The 24,909-nt window shown below is 44.8% G+C and overlaps 1 protein-coding gene across 2 annotated transcripts in view; it reads left to right on the top strand.

The window, feature by feature from the left end:
- RHOJ (ras homolog family member J) overlaps positions 1-20,249 on the top strand; it is a 63,946-nt gene extending 43,697 nt beyond the window's left edge. For both annotated transcript variants that reach the window (XM_072863828.1, XM_072863827.1), the window contains 4 exons: positions 3,416-3,474; positions 8,954-9,118; positions 10,416-10,511; positions 11,704-20,249. In XM_072863828.1, coding sequence (XP_072719929.1) covers positions 3,416-3,474; positions 8,954-9,118; positions 10,416-10,511; positions 11,704-11,850 — 467 coding nt within the window. In that variant the 3' untranslated portion in view covers positions 11,851-20,249. The remainder of the gene's footprint in view (positions 1-3,415; positions 3,475-8,953; positions 9,119-10,415; positions 10,512-11,703) is intronic.
- Positions 20,250-24,909: the final 4,660 nt, after the last annotated feature.

Here is a 24,909-nt window from a genome sequence, read left to right as displayed (position 1 = left end):
GGAAATTTCAGCACCAATACATTAATCTAGACATCGCTGTTTCAAAAGCCAGTGATTATTTGAATTGTCAGTGTGAGCCATTTGGTCTCCACTGCATTCAGAGCCAGGAATCCAAAGACAGCAGTTTGCCTGTTGCTGAAGTTTAGCCAAGACAGTTTTGCTGGGGAGGTAGCTGTAAACTGAGAGAGGTGATGTGGACAGGAAGGGTACCTTCTGATGATGAGATAGTTTAGAACAATTGACAAGAAGAAAGAAAATACAAAGGTTGATGGGGAAAACAAAAAGAAAAAGAAAAAAAAAGAAAAAAAGAAAAAGAAAAAGAAAAAGAAAAAGAAAAAGAAAAAGAAAAAGAAAAAGAAAAAGAAAAAGAAAAAGAAAAAGAAAAAGAAAAGAAAAAGAAAAGAAAGAGAAAAGAAGAAGAAAAAGAAAAGAAAAAGAAAAAAAAAAAAAAAAGAAAAAGAAAAAAAGAAAAAGAAAAAAAAGAAAAAAGAAAAAGAAAAAGAAAAAGAAAAAGAAAAAGAAAAAGAAAAAGAAAAAGAAAAAGAAAAAGAAAAAGAAAAAGAAAAAGAAAAAGAAAAAAGACTGGTGCCATGCAGAAATTCACAGTAGGACCCATGAGAGGCAGGATGCTATAAGGAGAATTAAAATGTGATGTGCAAGCTGCATAGACTGAGTGTATTTTTCCAAAAGCCCTTGCATTTCTTAGCCCTTGTGTATGTGGAGACTAATGGTAGGACACCACCAGCCTCTTTATTCCCCCTCAGCATTTCCCAGAGATCACCAAGAGCCAAACCAAACCATGCAAACTATCAATAACTATTCAGTGTGTGGCTCCACAGACCTGTTGCAAAATATCCACCGTGACCTCATGGACCACAGAGCACAGCTAAGAGTTTAGGAGCTATTGCAGCATATCCTTCTGGCAAAGCATAGCACACCGGAGACGGACTGGACCTCTATCTAAACAGCTTATCTCCAAACCATATTAACTACTGGAACAAGACAGCAATTTGTATCTGCACCAGGGCTTTTTGCCAGCGTAGCTCTGTCAGTCAGATGCTACCAAGAGATGGGCCAGCAAAGCTTCACAGCAGCCTGAGCCTGGACAGGGTAGATTTCAGTGTGACTTTTAAGTTTTAAAACACTGAATACCTGAGCTGATCTTTTGCAAGCAGGGCCCAGCTCAGTTTGCCTGCATTCAGGCTTAGCCAGTATAAGAGGCAAAGCTGGATAACTATGTCAGTACTGACATACGGCAAATGTCTCTTCATATTCATCATATACATTACACCAGTTGCACCTCCATGCACCCCATGGCCACGTAGTTGCCATATGAGTGTCCTGCTTTGGAGGTGCTCTGCAGACTCCATACAAATTCAACCGAGGACCAACGGTGCGACTGATGTTCACGTGCAGTCCCAAACACCACCTCGGCCAGCTGAGCACTGCATGGCTAATGCATCACAGCTGGAAAATTGCCTTCAGCTGGAGGGTACATCTTCCCACAGTCGGTCCCTGAGCAGAGTAAAATCAACACAACAGGTCTGGCTCCTGCACTTCTTGGCAAGGTTGCAACTGGAAAAAACCTCAGACGTCCCGGCTGCCCCTGGTGAGCTGCGCAGGGCCACCTGTGGCCCCCACTGCTTCTGGGAAGGGAGCTGAGAAAAGCAAGCATATTGAAAACCAGGGGTCTGGGGAGGCTTCATTCAAATTAGTTTATTCAAGTCAGGTTGAAGGAAGGGGATGGGACAACTGGACTGTCTCCTGTCTCCGTTGGTACCCACCTCCCCACGCTGCTAGCTCTCCCCTGGGCTCTTCCACCCATGGACATCCATGCTCAACAGCTAGCCCCATTTTGAATCCTTCTGGGAGCTGCACTGTGTACAAACTACCTCCTGAACGGAGGAGCAGGAGGAGAGCTCTCGGCCCCTTTCCCATCTCCTCTTTCCCCTGCACATCACAAGGCAGCCCCAGCAGCGGGTGAGCGTGGCCCGTCCTGCTCTCATCAGCAAGTCTGGCCCTCGCTGAGCCTTTGTACTTTCAGGATGTCAGTTTGGTTCTGTTTATATGCTAGCAAAATTACCGTGTCGCTTTGCAAGCAAGTAAAGCTGCTGAATAATCAGTCTGTCCAGCCACACTGACAGAGACTTCAAGTCTAAGAGATTTCAAACAGGGCATGGTTCACCAGTGCAGAAGCTATTAACTTCTATAAGCTGGTAGGTGCTTTTCTCCTACAAAAGTCTTATCACTTTAAAAAAAGTCAGTAAGAACCTCTGTGATGTTTTCAAGGCTCCTCTTTGTCAAAAATAACTGTTAATCTTTCTCAGCCCTCATTAATTGCAAGTTGTTATTGGCCGATGGGCACCAGTCTTAGCCTCCCCCCAGCCATAGCTCTATGTTCATACCAGCCGTTTGCCATCGTGGTTAAAAAAAGTAGTAGTCCATGGGCTGCAAGAATACCATTATTTTGAGTAACTTTCCTGATGAATGTTTAAAGTCTTCCTGTTGACTAATGTGTGGAACTGGATTCCCCCCCTTTTCTTTCCAGTTGAGTAGTAATGATTTAAGCAGATTAACTGGTTAACTGGTTAAATGTCATTAACACAGATCTTATCCTTTATACAAAATAACACTGATCACAGAGATCAGCTAATAATGGGGTTCATCCAAAGGCAATGAGAAAACATTTTCATCAATGTCAGTGGGCTCAAAATGTCCAAGTGAATTCTACTAAAGGAGTAAACATGCTAAGTGTGATCAATAAACTGAAGTCATGCTTTCCTTCATTTGCAACAGAATCTGTTCAACATCCCTGCAAATATTAGTGCTCCTCTTCCTCACCATCCTTCAAAGCATCCACCACAGAGCCCCATATGTTAAGCACTGCCACCTGCAATTGCATGACACAGGACAGGGCAGGTTGCCCAAGAGGCAGCACACCTCCACTGAGACCCACCAAACATCAACCTCTGCTGAATGCTTCATTGTTTCACAGCCTGGAACAAATAAAATAATAAAAAAACCCCTCTCAATGATCCATGGCAAGCCTACCCCAATGCTCACAGCAGGGAGGCAGGAATCCTGTGCTTTCAAGTCCTAGCACCTCATGGGGGTCTGCTGGTGGCTGCAGAGACAGAAGCAAATGTCCACCGACCGGTGGGTCCCTGGTAGCAGCGATGTGTGCAGCTCATCTGTCTGTGAAGAAATAAGAGCTTGGCATAAAGCATTTGCTTCTGTTGTGACTTTAGGTTGCCTTCAATTTGGATTGAATCTGTGTGCTTGGTTTAGGATGCGTATTGCAAGGTAGGTGCTAATGTGTCTAGCACAGGGGTGTATTGGCATTTTAGGATTAAAACACATAAAAATTAGGCCACTGGCTTGCGCATAAACAACATCTCTTGTTTCTCTCTTCCAGTAACTGTGACTGTGGGAGGACAACAACACTTGCTGGGACTTTATGACACTGCAGGGCAGGTAAATTACTGCAAAACATTTACAAGTTTCCTTTCCCGTGGCTTGTTTGTTACTACCATATACTGGGGTTTGTTGTTCATGGTGTTTGTGGGGGGGTTTTTACAAATATTAACAATCAGTTGTGAGTTGTAATGGCTGAACTGCTGACCTCCTTTTTGTTTCCTACGTAGAGATTTCATTCTGGTTCAGCAATAAAACACACACAAATACACTCATCCCTAAGAATGCATTTTGTCTAAGCAAAAAACTAAAGCCTGATTAGGCTGTTCAGCCTCCCATATATCCACCTCCTACTGCAAAGATGACATTTCAAATAAAGTCAGTGTTTTCTTACATTTACCACATGGTGGCATTGAAGATACGGAGAAGAATTCCCGTTTCCAAGATCAGAAAACTAATATACTACAGCACCAGCCTATCGGTTACCAGCTATTGACTTTTTAAATGGTAATCCAGCCAGACTGGCACCCATCCCTGCATCGTTCTCCTGGGACAAGGGTGTCCATTACAGGAGAGTCTGTACCGCATGCTTACTTACATATATAATGCTTTTACTCTTTCCACTGTTCACGGTCTGATACAGTGTGCTTGCACTAAAAGTTCGCTGAAGAGCTCTGGTCTGTGGGCTGATTTTACCCCCTGGAGAGGAGGAGAGAGTATTTCTCACTGCCTTGCTCTGCCAGTAGAAGGGCAGAAAAGGGCACAGGGAGCAAGACATTTTCATGGTGAAATTCCCCTCTCCTACCTCCAAATGCCAGCAACCGGCAGAATAAAGAAAGGATCACCATCCGCACAGAAATTTTGCAGAAAATCACCTGCCCAGACGGGAGGGAGCAGGTCCCAGGTCCCTCCCAGCCTGGGAGGGCTGGAACCCACACCCACCAGCTCCTCCGGTCGGAGCTGGCTCTGGAGGCAGCAGGTGAGGAAAGCAGGTCTGGGAGCCTGCTTCAGTCTCTGGGACCCAGCAGCCCTGGATGCAGGGCTTTGCTTTCAGGAGCACTCCTTGGCTGTGCTTTTTTTGGCCATGACTGACTGCTATGAAATGCATAAACAATGCAGAAGGATACCCTCCTGTCTGCAGAAGGCCGCTTATTACAGAATATACTTCGCAGCAGTGCGCAGAGAGGTCAAAAACCACATCAGGACAGTCACTTCCAGAAAAACCTGCACTTAACAGGACTGGGGCTTTTATGCTTCGGGTTTCGCTTTTTTCATTTTATTCCTATTACATGTCTGTAGGCAGCAATGGTCCCTTCATAGCTAGCTTGGTGTCACTTACAGGCCACCCAATCTTTCTATTTACATGCTGCAAACAGATGATCCAAAAGTCAGTCCCAAAATATGACCCAAGTCCTTGTCCCATGTTCAATGCATGTTCAATTTTCTATTCTGTGCTCATGAACACAGAGCTCAGAACATATCTGTCATGATCCGGCAGCACTGCAAACCTTTGCAAGCGAGACTGGAGTTATATTCAGTTCTCCATCAGATTTTACCCAGTGCCTTAATAGTTCTACTTGCTTTGTAGGGCTGACAGTTCCACCTGCCACCCATTTCCTCAGCAACACATCATCTTATTTGTCCTCCTGAGCCAGAAGAAACACTAATCTGTCTCTGCAACAAACTTCACCCCTCCATCCATTCCTCCACAATCATTTTGCCATCTCCTGCTTCAAACTAGCCAGAGCACCACCTGCCTCCAAGCACCATTTCTAACTCATCAGCCTCATTTTCCTTTCAGACCTTGGTCCAGAGGACATGGCCATCTAGTCAAAACTCAGAGCATGAATCACTTTTTGATGACTGGATCGTATCTCCGTGGAGGCTGAAAGGATGCTGCTTCCCACATGCTCAAGCTATAATGACAGATCATCTGGGTTGTTTCCTCCCTCCTTCTCCTTGCGTTGTGTGGCTTTCCAAAGGCATTGGTGTGAAGTCATAGCCAAAAATAGCACTTGACGTTACGGTGCTATAAAACATATGCTAATGAAATAACAATTGGAAAATGTACTCCTGCAGCAGGACCCTCTGTCAGCCTGAAGGGAGAGCTGGCAGAGACCCCAGATCTGGGATATCTGGTTTTCTGCATCCCTGGCACAAACAGTCCTAGGAGAAAAAAAAACAGGCTGGTTCCCCAGGCTGGACTCAGGTGCGGAGTGCTTAAACGGGCTGACATGTCAGGGAGCGTACATGAGATCAGCACGGTAGCAACATAAAAAAACCAAGTTTTGCTGGACTTTCTGGGCCCAAGCACTGCAAGGCTGCTGGTGGCGAGAGAGCAGGTAGGGAGCAAGTCCAGTTGATGCCTCTCGGCCCCGGAAGACATAGGCACGTAATTCAGCAAGGCCAGGTCTGGGGCTGGCATTTCCATGCCAAACCAGTGGCCAGGCAGAGTAACTGGGAAGCTTTGCACTCCCTATATAACAGGCAGCAAAATGCAAGCATGAGCCAGGGAAACAAATTAATGATCAGCTACAGCCCAACCCCATGAGGACTCACATCCCCTCCCAAACACCACTGTCACTAGCTGCCAGCACCTCTGGATATGCCCCATACCCTTGCAAATGTCCAGTCCCTTTTTTACTCTATTCATTTGCTTGACTTCAACAACCTCCTGTCTCTGAATAAGAAATGATCCCCATGTGCCATATCTCATAACGGTCCATTGCAAGGCTTTATAGCCTTCTCCTAGAGAGCAGGTATGAATAGAGAAGGGTCCTTGTCTGATGTGGTCTGCAGGCTCCTGCCAGCCCGCAAAGACAGGGAAATACAGGAGCTCTGATCAACTCTTATCCATGACATTTGTGCTTGTGCTTTAACATGTCTGTGCAAGTTCCTGTGTGCCCTGATAGGAGACAAGACCTCTGCTACGTGATGCGTGGCTGTCCCTCCTTACGGTTTATATAATGCCCTGTGCTGCTAACACAAATCGGGAACGCTCCTCCTGAAAAAGGATTTTCTAGGGGATCCGAAGGAGCAAGCAAAATGAAATGAAATGCACACTCCTGTAGTTGTCACCCCCAGGCAGAGTGCTCGTGGCTTTTAGTTTGCAATTTTAATGGTACAGTAAGTTCCAGCCCCTCTAAATATGCATGTCTGGAATATTAAAGCTGGTTATATTTAGCCAATTTCTTTCCAAAAATCCTAAATCACGATTCCTCAAGGGCTTGCTGCCACCACGTGGGTGTTTTGGGAGGCTGATTTGCAGCAATTAAACTGAAAACACAGAAAATGCCTTTGCCAAGCACCTAGTTGCCCATGTTGACTGTGGCATAATCTCGAAGTCATCAGGTTTGATGTTCTGCGTTAAAATAATGTCCCATAATCAGGCAGGCATCAGGCCAAGCTTCCCTCACCCACAGCATCCACATAAAACTCAGCTGTTTCTATACTGCAATCGCTCCTTTGCTCCCATCATGTTGGCATCCACTTTGCCTCTAGTATCTCATCTGTGGGAGCTAGGTGTCATCTCCAGAGCCTCATATAAATCCCCTCCCAATGACTTTGCTTCTTCGTGGCGTGTATCGCTGATGTTCCCACAAACATCTCTGAGTTTTCTTTCCTGCCATTCCTTGAACGTGGAGAATCCACTCTTTCTTGGGCTGATATATCCAAACACCTCCTCTTGTCATGCAAATCCTTCTTCAGATCAATACTTTCTATGATACTGGAAAGACATAGGTCAGTTGACAAATACTCTGGCTTTACCCCAAATATTGTGGCTGTGGGGCTGGAGATGGTAACTGGGAATTTACTCTTCCTGTTGAAGTGGGTTTGGGACAATGAACATTCAGTTAGACAAAACAAAACATTTTGTTTGTGGTTTAGGATGTTTCTTTAAACTTCTTTTTAAAAAGAGACAGTGCTAAATTTGGTCTCATACTTCCTTTCAGAATAAATAATTAAGGATTTTTGTTTAGAAATGGTTGGAGCAGACTGTTTTTACACAATCCATTAGTATTTTTCAGAAACCAGTGTCGATTCAGAAGTAGTCTGGGTCATCTTATCACTGCATACTCAGTGAACAAAAGACTTCGGAAAGATTTACCAGTCTCAACTCATAATTAAGGCCTCTCATTTGTTGACCCAACCAAAGCAAGACAGAAGCAAGACTGAATTAAGACACCATCTAATCTGGGCACACAGGGATATCGTCCTGCATCAGTTTCTCCTGAAGGACACACAGCAGTTGCATTGCTCCTGCCCCTAATGTGGGGTTTCGCTACCTCAAATAAATGTCCTCAAGTCTGAGCAACAGCGCCTGGATATCTTTCTTTTTTTTTTCTTTTCGTTGAATTATTAACTATTTCAGTATCTGTAAAGCAGAACTGCATCAGTTGACATTTCATAAAATTATAACCAAAAAAGACCATACTGCAGAGATTTGAGGCTTGCCCAGAATGCAGAGACTGTAAACTAAAGACCCAGGTCTCAGTCAGGCTTGACAGCAACATGTATTATCATTTCCCACACTCCAACATTGTGTTCCTTTCCCCTTTTTTAATTCTGGACCCCCCAAAAAAAGTCTTCAGAACACATGTATCCCCTCTAAAAGCATCTGTTTTGTTGTACTGAAATTTTCTAACAGGTTTCTTTGAAAAGTACCAACCAGGCACAGCTACATACGCTCTCTCTATCAGAAAGCCAGTCTATCCCTTTCACACGGCCTGCAAAAACTCTGCTCACTCTCAGCACCTCAAGCCTGAAAACAGACCCAAATTCTTCCTTGAAACTCAGCTATCAAAGCCAGCTCACAACATGACACAGCTGCACTTTAATCTGTTTGAAAATTCATCCTCTTCACAACTAGCACAAAGAGAAGACATCTCTCCTTCCCCAGTCCAGGGCCTGTGGAAACACTAAATCACCCCCAGTGATTTACCCAGCCACTGCAGGCTGGATTTGATCTGCTTTGTGCTTTCAAGACAAGTGTCTTCTGCTGACTGACACATTGCTGTGTACCACACATGACTACGATGGCACCAAATAGCCCGGAGACCCGTATTTGTTGTATATGGTCATGTCTATAATGCCTACTGGGGAATAGAAAGCCTGTGATATTAACAGAAAAGCCCCTAGAGATGTGTGTCATCAGCAAATATTAGCTAGCAGTGACAATCAAATAATACTTCCCAGGATGGTATCACATTGCCGGAGGGCTGAGGCTAGGACACGCAGGCTCAAGATCAATTTTTATTACACCACCAGTGACGGCCGCTGTTTAGCGTTACCCTCTACACCAGCATCACCACAGATAATACACACAGAAACAAAATGTGTTAGATCTTTTGGGTAAAGATGCTGACAAAACAGCACGCCTGGCCCATGAGACGTGACTCTGCTGAGCAGCTCCCTAGAGGTTATGAGTGTGCAAGAGCATGGAGGGACAGTGTTGAGCAGTTCATCAAGAGCCAGCGTGATGCCCTCATCTGCAGTTATCCCCCACCCCATAACACACTTGCTGTTTTCCCCCTGGCAGGAGGACTACAACCAGCTGAGACCCCTGTCCTACCCCAACACGGATGTGTTCTTGATCTGCTTCTCGGTGGTGAACCCCGCCTCGTACCACAACGTCCAGGAGGAGTGGGTGCCCGAGCTGAAAGTCTGCATGCCCAACGTGCCTTACGTCCTCATAGGAACACAGGTAACACTCCTCCGGGGCCCCGCTGGCCATCGTGGAGGTCTTCAGAGCGAGGGGGCTCCTACTTCACCCCAGGGGTGGCTGGAGGCTGAGCTCTCTGGAAAGGTTTCCTATTTAACTTCTTATGTGAAATGCACCCAGATTTCCCCATTGGAGGAAAACTCAGGGACTGGGAATGAAAACCAGCATGCAGATGTCCCATCATGCCAATCACGATTGGCAAAACTCATCCCATTTTTTATTCAAATGAATATTAATGTGGTCTCAAGGCATAAATACCTATAGGGAGAAAAGATTTCTGACAGGCCTTTAGTGAGGGGGAAAAAACCATCAAAGTCTGTGGTTAGAAGCAGAAGCTAAACTTCAAACTAAATTTTAAGAATGGGAATAATTAACCAAATTACTTACTTAGAGACATGGGAAGGAAATAGCCTCCTTTCATGCTTTTACATCAACATTGCAATTAGTGACTCACCGTCCTGCTTGTGTTAGAGTGGATGTTAGACTAAATGATAAAACCACTTTATTTTGACCTTAAAATCTATGAATCTATCAAACAAATAAAAATGCCTTAAATATGGGTTTGCTTCCAAGACACAGAGTGGCTAGAGACTGTGAGAAGCAGGGATACATCTGGATAATGTCCAAACACTGGACAGTAACCTAAGTCAAGTTAGAGAAACAGATCAAATTCTGGTCAAAACCAGAATCTTCATGTCATAGGAAAGTCCATTTGTTTAAACACTGGCTTTGTTTTCCACACTGGAATAATCTAAAACACCCATTTTAAAATAAAAGTATTACCCTTTGGATCACACGCTCTGAAAATGGGTGGGTTTGAAATGCCAGAATGCTTCACTTTGATGTTTTCCATGGAAATACAGGATTTTGTTTCAAGTCAATCAGACTGAGCTGCGTCTGCCTGGCCTGTCAGGGCGGTTTTCGGGTGATGCCGTGCAGGGTCGCAGCAGCCTCCCTTCCCGTGTGGCTCAGGCTTCCACTGACGCTTTCCAAGACGCATTGTGAGAGCCGTTGAGAACCACATCTTCACTGTACCGCAGCTATCTGAGCTGTGGCCCAATAACCTGCCAATGAGAACTAATTCATGTTAAACAGAAAAAAAAAAAAAAGGGAAAAAAAGGAAAATACTTGTTGAATTCATTTCTGAAGTATTGACTGAGGCGAGGAGGACAGATGCCCTTACGCAAGGACGTGACTGTGGTTTGTAAAGCTATGAATATCTGTCTCAACCATTACAGCAAGGCAGTACTGAGCACAGGGTTTGTGCGTTTTCTACTAGATTGATCTCCGGGATGATCCCAAAACTTTGGCTCGGCTTCTTTACATGAAGGAGAAACCACTCACCTACGAGCACGGAGTGAAGCTAGCAAAGGAGGTAATAGCTTTTTCTGAGGTCCCATGAAATCGATTGATCACAGCTTTCCATTGGGTTTGTTTCATTCAAGGTGAACTCCGCCGGGGCATGTCGGTTGGTCCCAGCCAGAGATTAAAGCCTCTGTTCAAACAGGCTGGACCCAGACACAGATTGCGACTCCCAAGCCTGCTGTTCTGCTGCGATACCCAATTGAGCTCTAAGCAAAGCAGCAAGGTACACAGGGCAGCAGGTGGCAAATGGGCAGCAAAACAGATTTTTCTGCCTACTTTACCTAAGTCAAGTGTTTCTTGTTCAGGCTTCTGCCAGGAGGTGCATGTGGCAAACCCCTCTCTGCAGTCGCCTCCTGCCAAACTCGTCCCTATCCCTTACAAAAGCACAGATAACTTGATTCTCCCTTATCCATTGCACTTCAAGCAGCAGAGAAGGAGCTCCCAAAGTTTCTGTGCTATTGCACCTTTCTCCCGGGAAGGCAGGGGGACAAAAACCCTCCCCAGGCCCTGAAATGCAGCATCTGGACCCCAGCCATTTCCACCTTATATGCTGCAGGTGCTGTTACAGGCCCTGGCCCTCAAAGGCCAGCAAGAGCATCCATTAACAGAATAAGCTGAATAAGCAGCAAGGTTGCTGAATAAGCTGAGGCTGTTTTCCCGGGCCACCGTGTGTGTTTGTGTCATACCAGCACTCCCAGGAGACTCCCATCTCAAGATGATGCTTCCCAGTTCCCAGAAACCAGCTGGAAGCCCTCACCCAGGTACCAGCTCCTTGGCGTTGCAGGAGGCAGGACACAGGGGACAAGAGCCAAGTATATGAAGGGGCTCAGCTAATGACCCTAATGATCTCCTTGAAACCTCTCCGTGGCACAGAGGCCAAGCTGCTGGTCCAGCACTTCAAAACGGGCGCAGCCTCCCTCTCTCTCTGGAAGGAGCTGCAGGGAATTCCTGCTCCCCGTTAACCCCTGTGGTGAGATGGTGGTGTTGATGCTCATCCCTGCTCCCTCGCTCAGGATGACCACCTGAGCTTGTCCCTTAATCCCCTAGGCAGACAGATACAAAACAGAGCAATGACCTGACCCCCTTTCTAAATGTCCGGGCTTCCCTCTGTGGCTGGACACATACGCACGTAGAAGGATGCTGGAACAGTCTCTCTGTCTCTCCCAACAGTGGGTACTAACATTTTCTCTCTTCTCTTTCAGATCGGAGCACAGTGCTATCTGGAGTGCTCAGCCCTCACGCAGAAAGGCCTTAAGACTGTCTTCGATGAGGCAATCCTGACCATTTTCCACCCCAAGAAGAAGAAGAAGCGTTGTGCAAAGTGCCACAGCTGCTGCACCCTTGTGTGAAGTCACTTGGAAAGAAAAACGAGATGAGTTCAATGAAGCCAAGCAGGTTAGAAAGGCAATGAAGGTCACATGCAACTGAAATGGGGAACATGACCAGAAAGGGGTCCTTCTTACCCAAATATAGGAGCCCTCCGTTCTGTGAAACCTCCAAGCCGTATCACCCTAGGCCAACTCATGTCTATGTGCTTTCCTAACCCTCCAGAGCTGTATGCAGCCTCTTCCCCCTGCTGCAGGCTGCACTGAGCCAACAGAAACCAGGATGCCTGCTCCTGCTTGACTCTTCACCTTAGGAATAAGGTGAAGGTGGCGTGTGGAAAAACAAAGAACTAAAGGTGGTAAAAGAAACAAGAGAAACTCCATTTGTGGCCTTAAGCAAGAATTGATCAAAATTAGGAATCTACAGTACTTAGGAATTGAATCTGAATTGACTGAAAGCACATGGAGATCTGTAGAAATCTAATATGTAAGATATACCCTATAGGTAGGATGTACTTTAAAATTACTTTTCTTTTATAAGACTCACTAGTTCAGGATATACTTTAGTTTGTTCAAAAGACATGGAAGCAAAAGTGGAGTGATTCCAGTTTGTTTTCACTTAATGGTGAAACTTCACAACTTCAGTATGTTGCTGCACCCAAGCTATCAAAATGGATCAACATTTACCTCCAGACTTAAGGAATGTTCTTACAACAAAAAAATGCAAATAACTGTATTTTAACAGGGGAATGTTCAGGCTGAGCCATGTTTCCATAAGCTGGGAAAGGAAGAGTTGTAGCATTAATGTACTGAAACAAAGAAATTATGCCACCAAAGAATATTGCCCTAGACATGAAATAGCAAGCATGGAACAATCTCTCTTCCAAACCAAGACCAAGACACATTGCCATGGCAACTGAAAATTTACCTTATAGATCAGCTGGATTTCTATATCTCACCCAGCAGATGAAAATAGCACAAACCAAAAAGCCAAAGGTCATACTGACTTCAAGTGCTTTAAGGTGATCCAATTGCCTTAAGATTATTTTTTAATGGAGTATCTCACGTAAAAAAACTCATCAAAGTGGAGTTGTAAACATGTTGATTTATTGTACTCTCCCTCTTTCCATTCATTACTTCTTTCTTTGCTCCCGTTTTTCCATCTTCATTACTGTGAGTGCTGTTAAGTTGCAGCATGGCTGCAGTCCTCAGGAATGAACTTTCACACGAGTCGCAGATGATGGGCTGCAGCTGACAGCACAGAGACGGGAAGTCCAGACCTTAAGGGAAGGGAAGCTCCCTGTTAGCTCTCTTTGCTGTTGAAGAACGCGTGCCTTTTCACTAAGGAGCCTCTCCTTAGTGAAGCCTCTCCAGGGAGCCTGTACTTTTGCACATCACTGCAATACCGACACTCAGAGGTGAACTTGAAGGGCGCCTTGTTATTTGCATCTGCCTTCGGGTACCCTGGCAATGCCATGAGACGGTCTTGTTATGGATTTCATTCCCCAAGCAGAAAATCACAGTGCCAGCATATATAGATTTCAAGACCTCTGATGTAACTCCTTGCAAAAGCAGTGTCTGCAGTCAGCATTTCCAGAAGTGCTAGGAGTAAGCAAGTAACAGCAGTGCACCCTCCCAGCCCAGGGACACGTGCCCCGTGGCCCCCCGCATCCCACGCCAGGGCACTGCCAGCCCGCTCCTCTCCAGAAGCACTGTAGCGTGGCTGAGTACACACACGCAACCAGAAAAACTCTCATGAGTAGTGGTGAATCACAGACCCGGCGTTACTCGGAGCAATTGGCGACTTCAGCAGGACCACAGGAACTGCACCGTCAGGAACGAGCACGATGCAGTGCCCAGTCCTGCAGCCATTGAGGCTTATGGATCCAAGCTCCTCCTTTAGCACAAACTGTATTTACCATGGACACCTACCAGATCTGACACCCCAAAACGTTTCCAATTCTCTCTGACAAATGTGGTCAAATTCGAGGCAAATGCCTTGTTACTGTTACCCAGCAGGCTTTCACTCACCATCTCTTTCCCACTGCATGCAAGCATGGATGAAAACAGAGTTGTGCTAAATCAAAGACAGACAAAAGAAAGATTTCCTCACCGCTGGCATTCTTTGTGCATATTTTATATTTGGTTTTATTGCATCCCAGACATTTGCTTCAAATGGACTGGCTGATAAAGCACAGCTCAGAGCGAAGGCAGTGCTGAAGCCTGGTGAAGGAGCTCATGTCGTGCCGCAGAGGCTGCGTTGCCGTCCCCACGCGTAGCAGTGCATATTCGCACAGCTGGGACACTGGCAATCAGCTGAACTATAACGTGTAAAGAGATATTAGGGGAGTATGAGGAAAACTGGGAGTGGATTAAATAAATAAATATTTAGGTAATGTTTGTTGGCTTACAACATGACTAGAAGTCCACTGAAACAACAACAAAAAAGCTTTCAACAGATTTCAGAGAAAATTAGAGCTTCACTGTGCTGCCATTTACTTCAGTGGAAATAAAATAAGATGATTACTTTGTTTTAGCTCATGTAGGTTGCTGTAGAGCACTAGCCTATATACAAGTCTCTGGTTAAAGTAAGTGAAGTCTGTTTTAGCTGAAGCGCAATGCAAACACTCAGGTTGGAGCTGCCAGATATTCTTAGAGCTTCACAAAATACAGAGGAAATAGAAATCCAGACTGACAGCTGAGCTTATCATAAAATAATGAACACACTGGAAAAGTGCAATATAGCATTCCCGGCATGCATCAGAGAAAGCCACAAATAATCAAATGATATTTTTATGTGCCACCAAGTATCAGGGGTGCCTATTAATAGTAATGGGATGGCATAGGATAGGCATATAAAATCAAAAATCAAATAGGAAGTTGTAGCATTAATGTAACTGCAGTGGTTTGAGGAAAATTAACTAAAAAACATACGGTGGTGTAGAAGCTAAAATGCTACTGTCTTAATGTATTAAACTGCAGCACCCTGCACAAATCATTGCATAGCAGCGAAAGCAGATAGAAAAGTGTTAATACGCATACAAAAAAACCATTAAGACTAACCAAGGGTTTATTTGCACTTACAAAACCAAGCACATCAAGTTTGTGAGACAGTAAAATTTCAAGTTTTTCAAGCTGATTGTGACCAAAGTTTGAGATCTGGGAGCTGCAAGGTCAGGAGGGTGGTCACAACCCACTGAGAAATGGCCTCTGCACTCCATTTGTTTTTAATTTCTCTTCCAACAAAAATAAATGTTTTAAAAATAGCCATGGTTAATGCAGGTCCCATAAACGTTATTCCTGTGTTACGTTATGTAGACACACTTATCCATGCAACGTGGCTCGCACTTACTCAAGGATCTGCCCTGTTACACTATTATTTTTGGGAGGCAGGAATAGCACAGGCCAATAGGCTTTAGAAAGGGATTGTAGGCAGATGTAAGGAGACTCATTGACTATCTGGCAAGTCATACCTAATACCTTTTCTAAAAGCCAACAGATTGTGTGTGAACAGGCAGCAAAGCTTATTTTGAGAAATATCAAAACACCAGACACAGTGCAAGCACAGGCATAAGGCAACAGATATAAACTTCGAGTTATTTTCAAGCACCATTAGTAACAAGAAAAGAAAATCAATAAAGGATTGCCAGGTGAAAGGAGATGGGTTTTCTCACTGTAAGGTGAGCTAGAAATCAGACCCTGATTTCACCTTCAAAGGAACACAGTTAGGAGAGTCGTAAAGGCTATAAACCATCCTAGGAACCTATTTGACAATGTCCTCTTAATGCAACTGGTGTCAAAACCTTTCCTGACAGAGCTGCCTTTGCTAATAGCCTGCTATCATTTCAAAAGCACTCACAACTTACAAGAAATCTGCTAGATCCTGTAAAACCCATCTCCTTTGGCCTCTTCTGAAACCTTAACGTTCTACCAGGAGTTGTTAACCTGAAGCTTCAGGGTTTCAGAGTTCCCAAAGGGTTTTCATGCAAACTCCTGCAAGGATGTATTAGAGATATTAGGTATTAGAGGGATATCTCAAGACATTAGAGAGTTGTTATCACATTAAAACAACCTACAGATGTCTCTGCCCTTCAGAGTGCTGCTAAAACACCAGGCCAGTGGAACTGGGGCAATCCTGTGCTATATCACCACTTCCAGCACGAACTGAAGGAGGTCCCAGAAAGACTTCTACAGTTTGTCCTGTGCCTCCCAGAACTCAGAAAAGTTGGGGAGAATGCAGAAAAAAGGCTCTAACCCCATGCAGGTCCACCCAGGAGCATTTGTTCAACCGGGTATAAGTCCCATGTACTTAGAACCTTCAGGAGTGGTGGAGAGCAGTTCTCAAGACGAGCTCCCCCTGGTTGTCCTATGTGCCAAACGCTCCCAGACCTTCTTTCTCTGCCCTGTAAATATCTACTGTTACAGTAGTATGTAGCTTATGAAGAACAACCAACTACAAGCTCTTGCCTCGCATTGCCTTGAATTAGTCATGTTGTGAATCTTTCCCTTGACTTCCACACGTGCTGGTCCTGACGCAAATCTTCTTCTTGATGGTGGGAACTGCACAATTCATTCTGAGTCCAGCATGGCAATCAAAACAAGCATTTCAGCAGCTATCATTGATATTTCTCACCTTTTTTCTCTTTCAAAGCACTGCTTCAGTTCAAAACAAACACAGAATTAAATATAGTGCGGCATCTTAATATGCAATAAAGTTACTCTAAATACCTTTATTAAGGGACCGGATTTTGGCAGTCTTCCTCATACTGAAGAGCATCCTACTTCACGAGGAATTGTCTCCATCTTCCTCATGTCCAATCCCAATGATATGCCTCATCCAAATGAGGGCGGCTGAATATGGCCATTGGTGACCTGCCCTTGTAGTTAACGTCTACCAAAATCTCTTCCAGCTGCTCTAGCAGCCTGTGTCCCCCAAAACGCAGTGATTTCCCATTCCCCACACACAGTACAAATCATCTGGTGTTCTGTCATGCTCAGCACTGCAATCTGTCCGGTATCTACCATCTCTAAGGAAGCGTGGTAGAGAAGAACCAAGAAAACAGTCAGGAAAGGAGACAAGCCTTGGGCATGCTGCTACACAAAACAAGCAGGATTCCCCCAGAAACAATCACTGCAACGCAACTCTAGGCAAGTGGCTAAAAACCCACCCCAAGGGTGGGAAAATCACTGTAACAAACAGAGAGCAACAGGGAACAAACATTTCGCTACTGGTGACTGTCTGTTGACAAGGATGCATGGGCTTCACTTCCCATCTACAGCAAGCTGTCAAGATCCCATCCAAGATACTGTCCCAAGACTACAGAGACCCAGTTTGAGAACCCTTTACAGGAGCTTGGAAAAGGTTGCAGAAGTTTTTGCAAACAATTTCTATCGCTGCCTCCCCTTATCACACCCAACCTCATACACAGCAAGTGATACAGTGGCCAATTACACCAATTATATGTGTCTAGCAGATGTATTTTCACCATGCAAGCTGCCATGTCCTTACAAAAACGTCTCTTTAATCCATACATGAAAGATGCCTGTTTGCTTACATAGCTTGCTTACAGTCCGTGACCTTTTCTGTAGCTTTTTTTCCCACATGGCACAGCAAATACCTCTTGATTCACCATACTGAAACTTCACCTGGATTAAAAATAAATTGCAATGGCATCAATCTGTCTCAAGCCAGGCTTGTTTAAAAGCACATTTGTCTTCTCCAGCAAAAGCAATCAACATATGCTCATGTTGGCCCAGGGACCGTTTGTTCAATAAACAGGTAGACTGCAGGAATCTGGCTGCACGTGCCTTTCTCCCTGTATTTTCCTTTTCCCTGAAGAGGATTTGTAATGTGTTTTATCCTACATTAAAAAAAAAACAAATCTGGAAATAACAGAACATTTTCTTGGTTCACAAATCTATAGGACTGGAGAAGCATCTGCTGTGACAGGAGGTGAGCATGGAGCAACCTGCGTCAGATAATTTCTAGACACATTTGAGCTCTATGTAAAAATGAAGACAGATCTCTACTATAAATGTTTATTTTCCTCTTAGTGAATAAAGATCGTCTGAAAGCAGGAAAAAGCCTCCCACTGATTTCGGTAGTGGCTTGTGATCTCAGCTGTCTTCACCTATCAAAACAAAACACGAGTAGAAATATTTTTGCATCGAAAAGTTGGGACAAAAACACTGATTAGAAGTAATGAATGCAACAGAATAACATCTACACTTCTGCTTTGGGGGAGAGCTGCAAAATCAGGGCCCAGAGCCACAATTACTCAGTTTGATCCTGAAACTTAAATTTCATTTTAAAATGTTAAGGGGACGCCCATAACTAGGATGAAAAAAATCTTCAAATTCTGTTTTCTTTGTTTCAGTTAAAGCTTTCAGAAACATGTGAACAAGAATCTATTTTTTCTGGGCAGTTCCAGGAACCCCACCAGAACAGCAAAAAGAGTCAGAACCTCACTGTAAGAGGAAAATGAGCTCACGAACCCATATATCACAGAGCAACAAGCAAACATCATATGAATTGCTGTCAATGGTGAAAAATCTCTTTAACTTCGAAAATATGTTAACAAAAATAACTTTGAGCATGATCCCCACCCCTTTGCAGAATGTGCAGACTGTAATGCAGTGTTTGGCTGCTGCTTCTAACTATAATTGTAGGGTGGGATTTTCAAAGATGCTGTATGTTGGCTTCCTTTCAATTCTCCTGAAGACAATGGAAAATTTCAATGGGGTCCACACATGACTAATGTGGAAAGCATTTGAGAGTCTTTACGTTTCCTCCTTTTCTGCCCTTTATTGTGGCTGACCAAGCTTTGCGCACACAGATACACTGAGCCAGGTCCAAGAATCTTTTATACCTTTTGGCTGCTGTTTGTGGACTCCCAAAAGAAGTTAGGCATCTGGAGACTTTGCTGATCTGATCTTTAGCTTGAGCTTTGGAGACTGGATTTGTAACTCCTCGTTTCAACCACTACTGAGGCTGAAGATGAAAATGATTACATTAACAGTATAATATTCCAGACAAATGGATATCTTTGCTGAGTTTGACACTGCACTCATTGCTGTCACCTAATTTCATCTCATCCCATTCAGGATGCCAGATTTAATATTGCATTGGTTTTGCCAAAGATCAGTTTGAGCTCTCGCTGATATCAACTCTGGTGAATTTTGACTTTGATCGGAGGTTAATGAATTCGGAGTAAACAGTTGTCACCAGTCTACAGTTTCCAGACCTTCCAACACAACAGCTATTTGTACTGATAACATGTAGAAATTTTTGTCTGATGTCTGTCAAAGTAGTTTGGGTGTAAGCCGTATCCATAGTATGACTGGCATATCGTCTCTCCCAACACTTTTCCCCAAAATAGGCAGCTGCTCTAACTGCATTACAGAACTGGCAGGCACTGAACTGCCTTGTCAGTATGGAGTAAATGAGCCCAAACTTTCCCCATAATATTGTAATGTTGTAAATATTAATTCATTAATAAGCAATAACATAAAGCTATGTGAGAGGGGAAAGACACTGGCAAAGTCTTCTTCACTCATGAGCAGAAGTGATCTAAGGTGGCGAGCCCAGGTTGCCAGGTGGGAAATGCTGCAGAGCGAGGCATAGCATGCTGTCCATGTGCCCCAGCAAGCACGGTGTGAGCCTGGCGAGAGGGCTCGGAGGTGCCTCCGTGGAGTCACTCCGGGATACCTGGGGCTCAGCAGCACCTTGAGACTGGGAGGGCTTCAAAGAAGGCTGCAGAGAGGAGCAGGGAGATGGACCTGACCTGTCCTCGAGTGCAAGGATAACTGAATCCAGTTTAACCTGTTATGATGTTGATGCACTTGTCAAATACAAGCATTTCACTGCAAAGAGATTCTCTGCTCCCCTGAGAACACAAAGACAAAGACACAAAATGTCTTTCCTTTCTTTTTGCATAATACTTCAGCAATAGTTAAAAGTAACAGTGCAATGAGTTATTCTAATTGAGTTTGTGAAGCAGATGTAATGACCTCAGCACAAATCAGGACCTAACACATCATCAGTCAGTTCTTAGCAAGTTAAGAAAAAGAGTTATTTACTTTACTCGATGTGAGCAACTGAATTTTTCTCTCTTAAAAGTTGCTGTGTGCAATATCGCTGGAGTATGGGGCTGGTAAAACCAAAGGATGAGTACTAAAACATTATGTCTGACTTTTGAGTGGTGTATCTTTTTTCAAAGATTAACCTAGTCTTCAGAATTCATGTCAAAGCAATAAAATTTCAAACCAAGGAAATTCAGTTTTCCAGCAATTATGTTTTGCATAGTTTAAAAATCATGTAAACAGTATTAGTTTCCTATTTACAGCACATGATTCTGTACTTTTTTGCTTATCCTCTTTTAAACATGTAATTATTGTATATTGTAACTGCACATTAATATCGTCTATTGTACATAGTTTATTTTAACAAAATAAACGTATTACTAAGTATTTTGACAGCATCATTTTGAGAAGATGCGGTGCTGTGTTTATTTTCCCAGATGCTAATCACATATACCTTGCAGGACATTTCAGGTAGGAAGAACACATACTAACATATAGAGCTGCTTTTGGATGGTCCTGGAACTGCCTGCACCTTCCAGTGTCACCTGCAGAAAGTCAAACAGGAGGTGACACCGCAAAGGTTTGCTCATCTCAGGCATATTCCTCTTGGGCAACTGCTGCTTAACCAAATTCTCTGCAGCCTGGAAACATGGGAAGGTGGAGATGTGAGACCTGCAGGTCTGGCTCCCCGCTGGCACTCAGCCTTCGGCTCACTCCGGTCCCAGGGTATCCCTCAGTGACTGGCCTGGAGACATTTAGTCGCCCATCTTCCACCAATATTAAGGTGGTTGGTTGGTTGCTCTTTCAGATAGAACTTCTTTTTTTTTATTTTAATAAGGGGTTCTTGACATTACTGTCTGTGGTCTCCACTGCGATATCACAGCATCATAAGAGGATTTTTTCCTCCCTTGAGTGAATATTTCACAGAATCACAGAATCGTATAGGTTGGAAAAGACCTTTAAGATCATCGAGTCCAACCGTAAACCTAACACTACCAAGTCCACCACTACACCATGTCCCTAAGCACCTCATCCAAACGTCTTTTAAATACCTCCAGGGATGGCAACTCAACTACTTCCCTGGGCAGCCTGGTCCAATGCTTGATAACCCTTTCAGTGAAGTAAAATTTCCTAATATCCAACCTAAACCTCCCCTGGTGCAACTTGAGGCCATTTCCTCTCGTCCTATCACTTGTTACCTGGGAGAAGAGACCGACCCCCACCTTGCTACAGCCTCCTTTAAAGTGTTTTGGTATTTAAAGTGTTTTGGAGAGAAGACAGCGTGCAGCAGCCTAGCAGGCCCTGGAGCTCTTGGTAAAGCAGCTAGGAAAAGCGTTAGCCCGAGCACTAGGAGTTTTGAGGGGAGCTTGTTACTCCCTGACAAACCTAACCCACGGATAACAAAACCCTCCAGCAAACCCTTACTGATGGCAAGGAAGATGATGAACTGTGTAACCTTCAGTCCAGCAGACAGGGCAGGGAGAGTCAGGAGGGAAAGTGAAATGCTTGAAGGGCTGAAGAAGTTACATGAGGAAAGACAGCCCTTAAATGCTGGACTGGAGTCAAGAATATTACTGGCTCCAGTCTTCTGGGGATTCAGTGTGGCGATGTGGATGTTGTTTAAGAAAAAATAAAAACTTAAACTAAAAAAAAAAGATAGTGCCTTTGTTACCCAGCTTTTCATGACCATTGGTTTCAAGACCAGAAGCAATCCCATTGACCAGCTAGTCTGGTCTTCAAATTAAGACTATAAGTCCCACCATTCCTGAACAATGTCCCTAATACTGATTGGACTAAAGCAAGTTTTGCCACAGAAAGGCTCTTTTCGTGCTCCTGTAGCTTGTGAACCTCAGGAGGCTTAACCAGCCCCTGCCTGGGGCACTCACTTGCAGAGCAAAGACAAAGGGTGGCAAGGTCTATTCCTAATAAAAAGGCACTGCAGCCCAAATCCCTGGCTGCTATAAATGGATACGTCCCCAGAGGAGCCAGGACAATTCAAGAGGGCACAGCATGTGGCCTGGAATATGTTTGATTTACCTGCCCCTGGAGTAAGCTGGTATTAGTCACCAGACTTTCCATGGCCAGACGTTGTCTGGGAAGAAGCCGCGTGGAGGACCCGCACTTCTGGGGTTAACAACACGGTGCCGAATGCATCCTCCAGAGCAGAAACTTCCTAAACTGCCGCCTGCTAAAGCTGGGTGGATATAGCCAGGGAAGGATACCTCTATACAGCCCCGCTGCTTTCACGTTTCCCTGAGGATCCGCTGCTGGCTACAGTCAGCAGCAGGATATTGGGCGAGACAGCCCTTGCTCCGACCCAGGGCGGCGGTTCCTATGTTTTCATGTGAGTACAATGACAGCAGGAGGGAGCTGCCTGTCCCATCCCAAAGAGAAATCCAGTCAATGCAGGAAACACGCGTCCGGGAAGGCTTCCTGCCCTCCCTCTCACTGTAACTCAGGTTTGAAGACGGGGTAAAATACACTGATTTCTGACATGGTCAGTCTGGCTGGGCACACCAACTACAGCACAGGAGCAAGGGAAGCTGACCTTCAAGACCCAGTGGATTTTTGCAGCCATCATATAACAGGAAAGTATTGTCAAAACCCAAAGCACTGCAGGACTGTGACTATTGCTGTGCAGGTTAAAAGAGCAACAACAAACCTGAGAAACTGAGTGCTGTGCAGGATACAGATGTGACCCATCACAAGGGACCTTACAGCCTATACACCCCAAAAGACACCAGGAAGAAAAAAATCAGCTGCGTCATCACTCCCAGTGTCCAGAAGGGAAACTGAGGCATGAAGAAATCCACTGATTTGCTTCTGCTCACCTGACATGTTTATGGCAGAGCCGAGAGCCAAGTACAGTCCCCAAATAGTATAATCATGCCTTCTCCATATCTGCACCTTCTCCTTTTTGAGCAGGTGGATGCAACCGCCCCCCTTCTTACAGAAAGCCTTTCACTGCAGCAGGTATTTCAAGCTGGGGCTGCAGAGCTGTGAGTGGTTCAACACCGAGGCTTTGCGAAGGAGCTTCTCTCTGGCCACGCTTTGCTCCCTGCTTTGCAAGTACAATTCTCCCAGGGAAGTCAAGTTCCCCTTATACATTCAGAGGAAAATTTCTTTCCCTTGTTTTTAGGTAGTGAACGTCATGCCAGATTAAATGTGCAGTGGCAAATGACACTTTTAAGAGGTCCACATTGCAGTCTGTCAGGATTTTTGGTGCTGGTGGTCAGTGTCCAGGTGAAGGGAAAAACCGATGTGCTGCAAAAAAGCAGTAGCAGTTTTCATGGGAGAGATAATACATGAGATGTGACAGCCTCTGTGACAAACACTCCTTGCAAACTTGTGCACCAAACAGAAGGGCTGTTTAACTGCTTTGGACAGGTGGGACGGTGAGATTTAAATCTGTGGCTTTAAGGAGCATTAAAATGCCCCCAGGGAGATGAAGATGGCCTGGGAAGGCACTTCTCATGCTCTGAAATGTGTGGGCTACTTTGACTGCCTGCAGATTCTGAGCAGGACATACCATCCCAGCTGCAGCATAAAGGACATGAAAGCCAAAAGACCTGGTCGCAAGTATCAAAATCGGTGGGAATTCAACAGAATAAAGACGTAGCAGTGTAAGAACTTCTGGGAAAAAGCCCCAGATTTGCAATTACCAGCAGCAGGAATGAAGCTGGCTCCTTGAAACTCACTGTGGTGTGCCCCACTTGTGGGAACCCAGCAGAGCTGGACAAAGAGGGATGTGCACCAGTCAAATGGGTTGGTGGGCTCTGGTGTTGGCTGTACTTTTGTCACCCACAGCAAATCCACAGCATCTCCATTCACTTTTGCTCTCCTCCTTAAAAGACCAACTAGAAGAGTTAGCTTGGTTTCAGTCAATACGTCCTTCCCACCTTCCTCTTCCGCCTCCCAGTCTGGCTGCTACTGCATCAGTCAAAACCCTCCTTCACACCCAGCAGTGTTTCCTTCTGAACACTTGCTGAGGTTTCTCCTGTCTCACCATATCTGGGTACAGCCCATATTTCCTGTTGGCTGCAAAGGAAGGAAGTTTGCCACTTTCTAACCCTACTTCTAATCCTGAGGTGATAGCACAGCCAGACTCCGTGAGAGAAAGCCAGTGAAGGAAATGACTTCACATCAGCATCGAGGAGATGTTTTGCAGGTGTTCATGGCTCTGGCAAAGAGTTTGTAGGAGCTTATACATATTCTACATGAGAAACCTCAACACATAAATAAAGAGGGACACATTGCTTTAAATTGCTTTCATGCTACAATTTTGAGGTTTATTAAGGACACAAAATAATTTGCAGGTTTCCCATAACAGTTGTGATGCCAGTTAGAACAATAACAAGATCAGAGGGACTGTGAGATGCAATTTGAAACAAAACACGAGGACTTTTTTAAAGGGCAGTTAACCTCACCATCAGCAGAAAACTGCTCCTGCTGCTGTTTGACACAGCAGTCTGTGTTCAGAATTACAGAAGGCAGAGCGATAAAATTGCCTCCTTCCTACTCAACCACAGTGCAGCTTTCACAATCCCACAGACAAAAAGATGACAACAACTAATAAATTACAGTTTAAATAAAATCTGTCTGAGTGAGGACGGGACACTTGGGGAAGTTTCAGGCATGCATCCCTGGCAATGAAGGTGACTGCATCCAGAAGACAAGACACTTAACTGGGGGGAAGGCAGGTGCAGCAATTCTCAGCAGCAGTTCTCTCCTAATGGCTATCTGAGAAGGTGTCTTTGTTTGGTACGCTCCCGTGAGCCCCTCTCACTTGGCAAATCTTCCTGCTTTCACATAATTTCTCATTTTGTTCAGGGGAGAAACGAGGGATGAACACGGATCTGTCCTCCTCCATGTGGGAACCAGAGGACAAAGGCACTTATGAGGCCGTGGTGACCGGGGGGCTGTTGCAGCAGCTCCCGGGTGTCCCCTAGTTTGTAAATAGTGGGTCTGAGGAGGTGTGAACCATCCTTTGGCACGTCTGCT

The sequence above is a fragment of the Ciconia boyciana genome, chromosome 6, assembly GCF_034638445.1.
Source record: "Ciconia boyciana chromosome 6, ASM3463844v1, whole genome shotgun sequence".
NCBI lineage: Eukaryota > Metazoa > Chordata > Aves > Ciconiiformes > Ciconiidae > Ciconia > Ciconia boyciana.
This window is presented reverse-complemented; position numbering and strand designations above follow the sequence as displayed.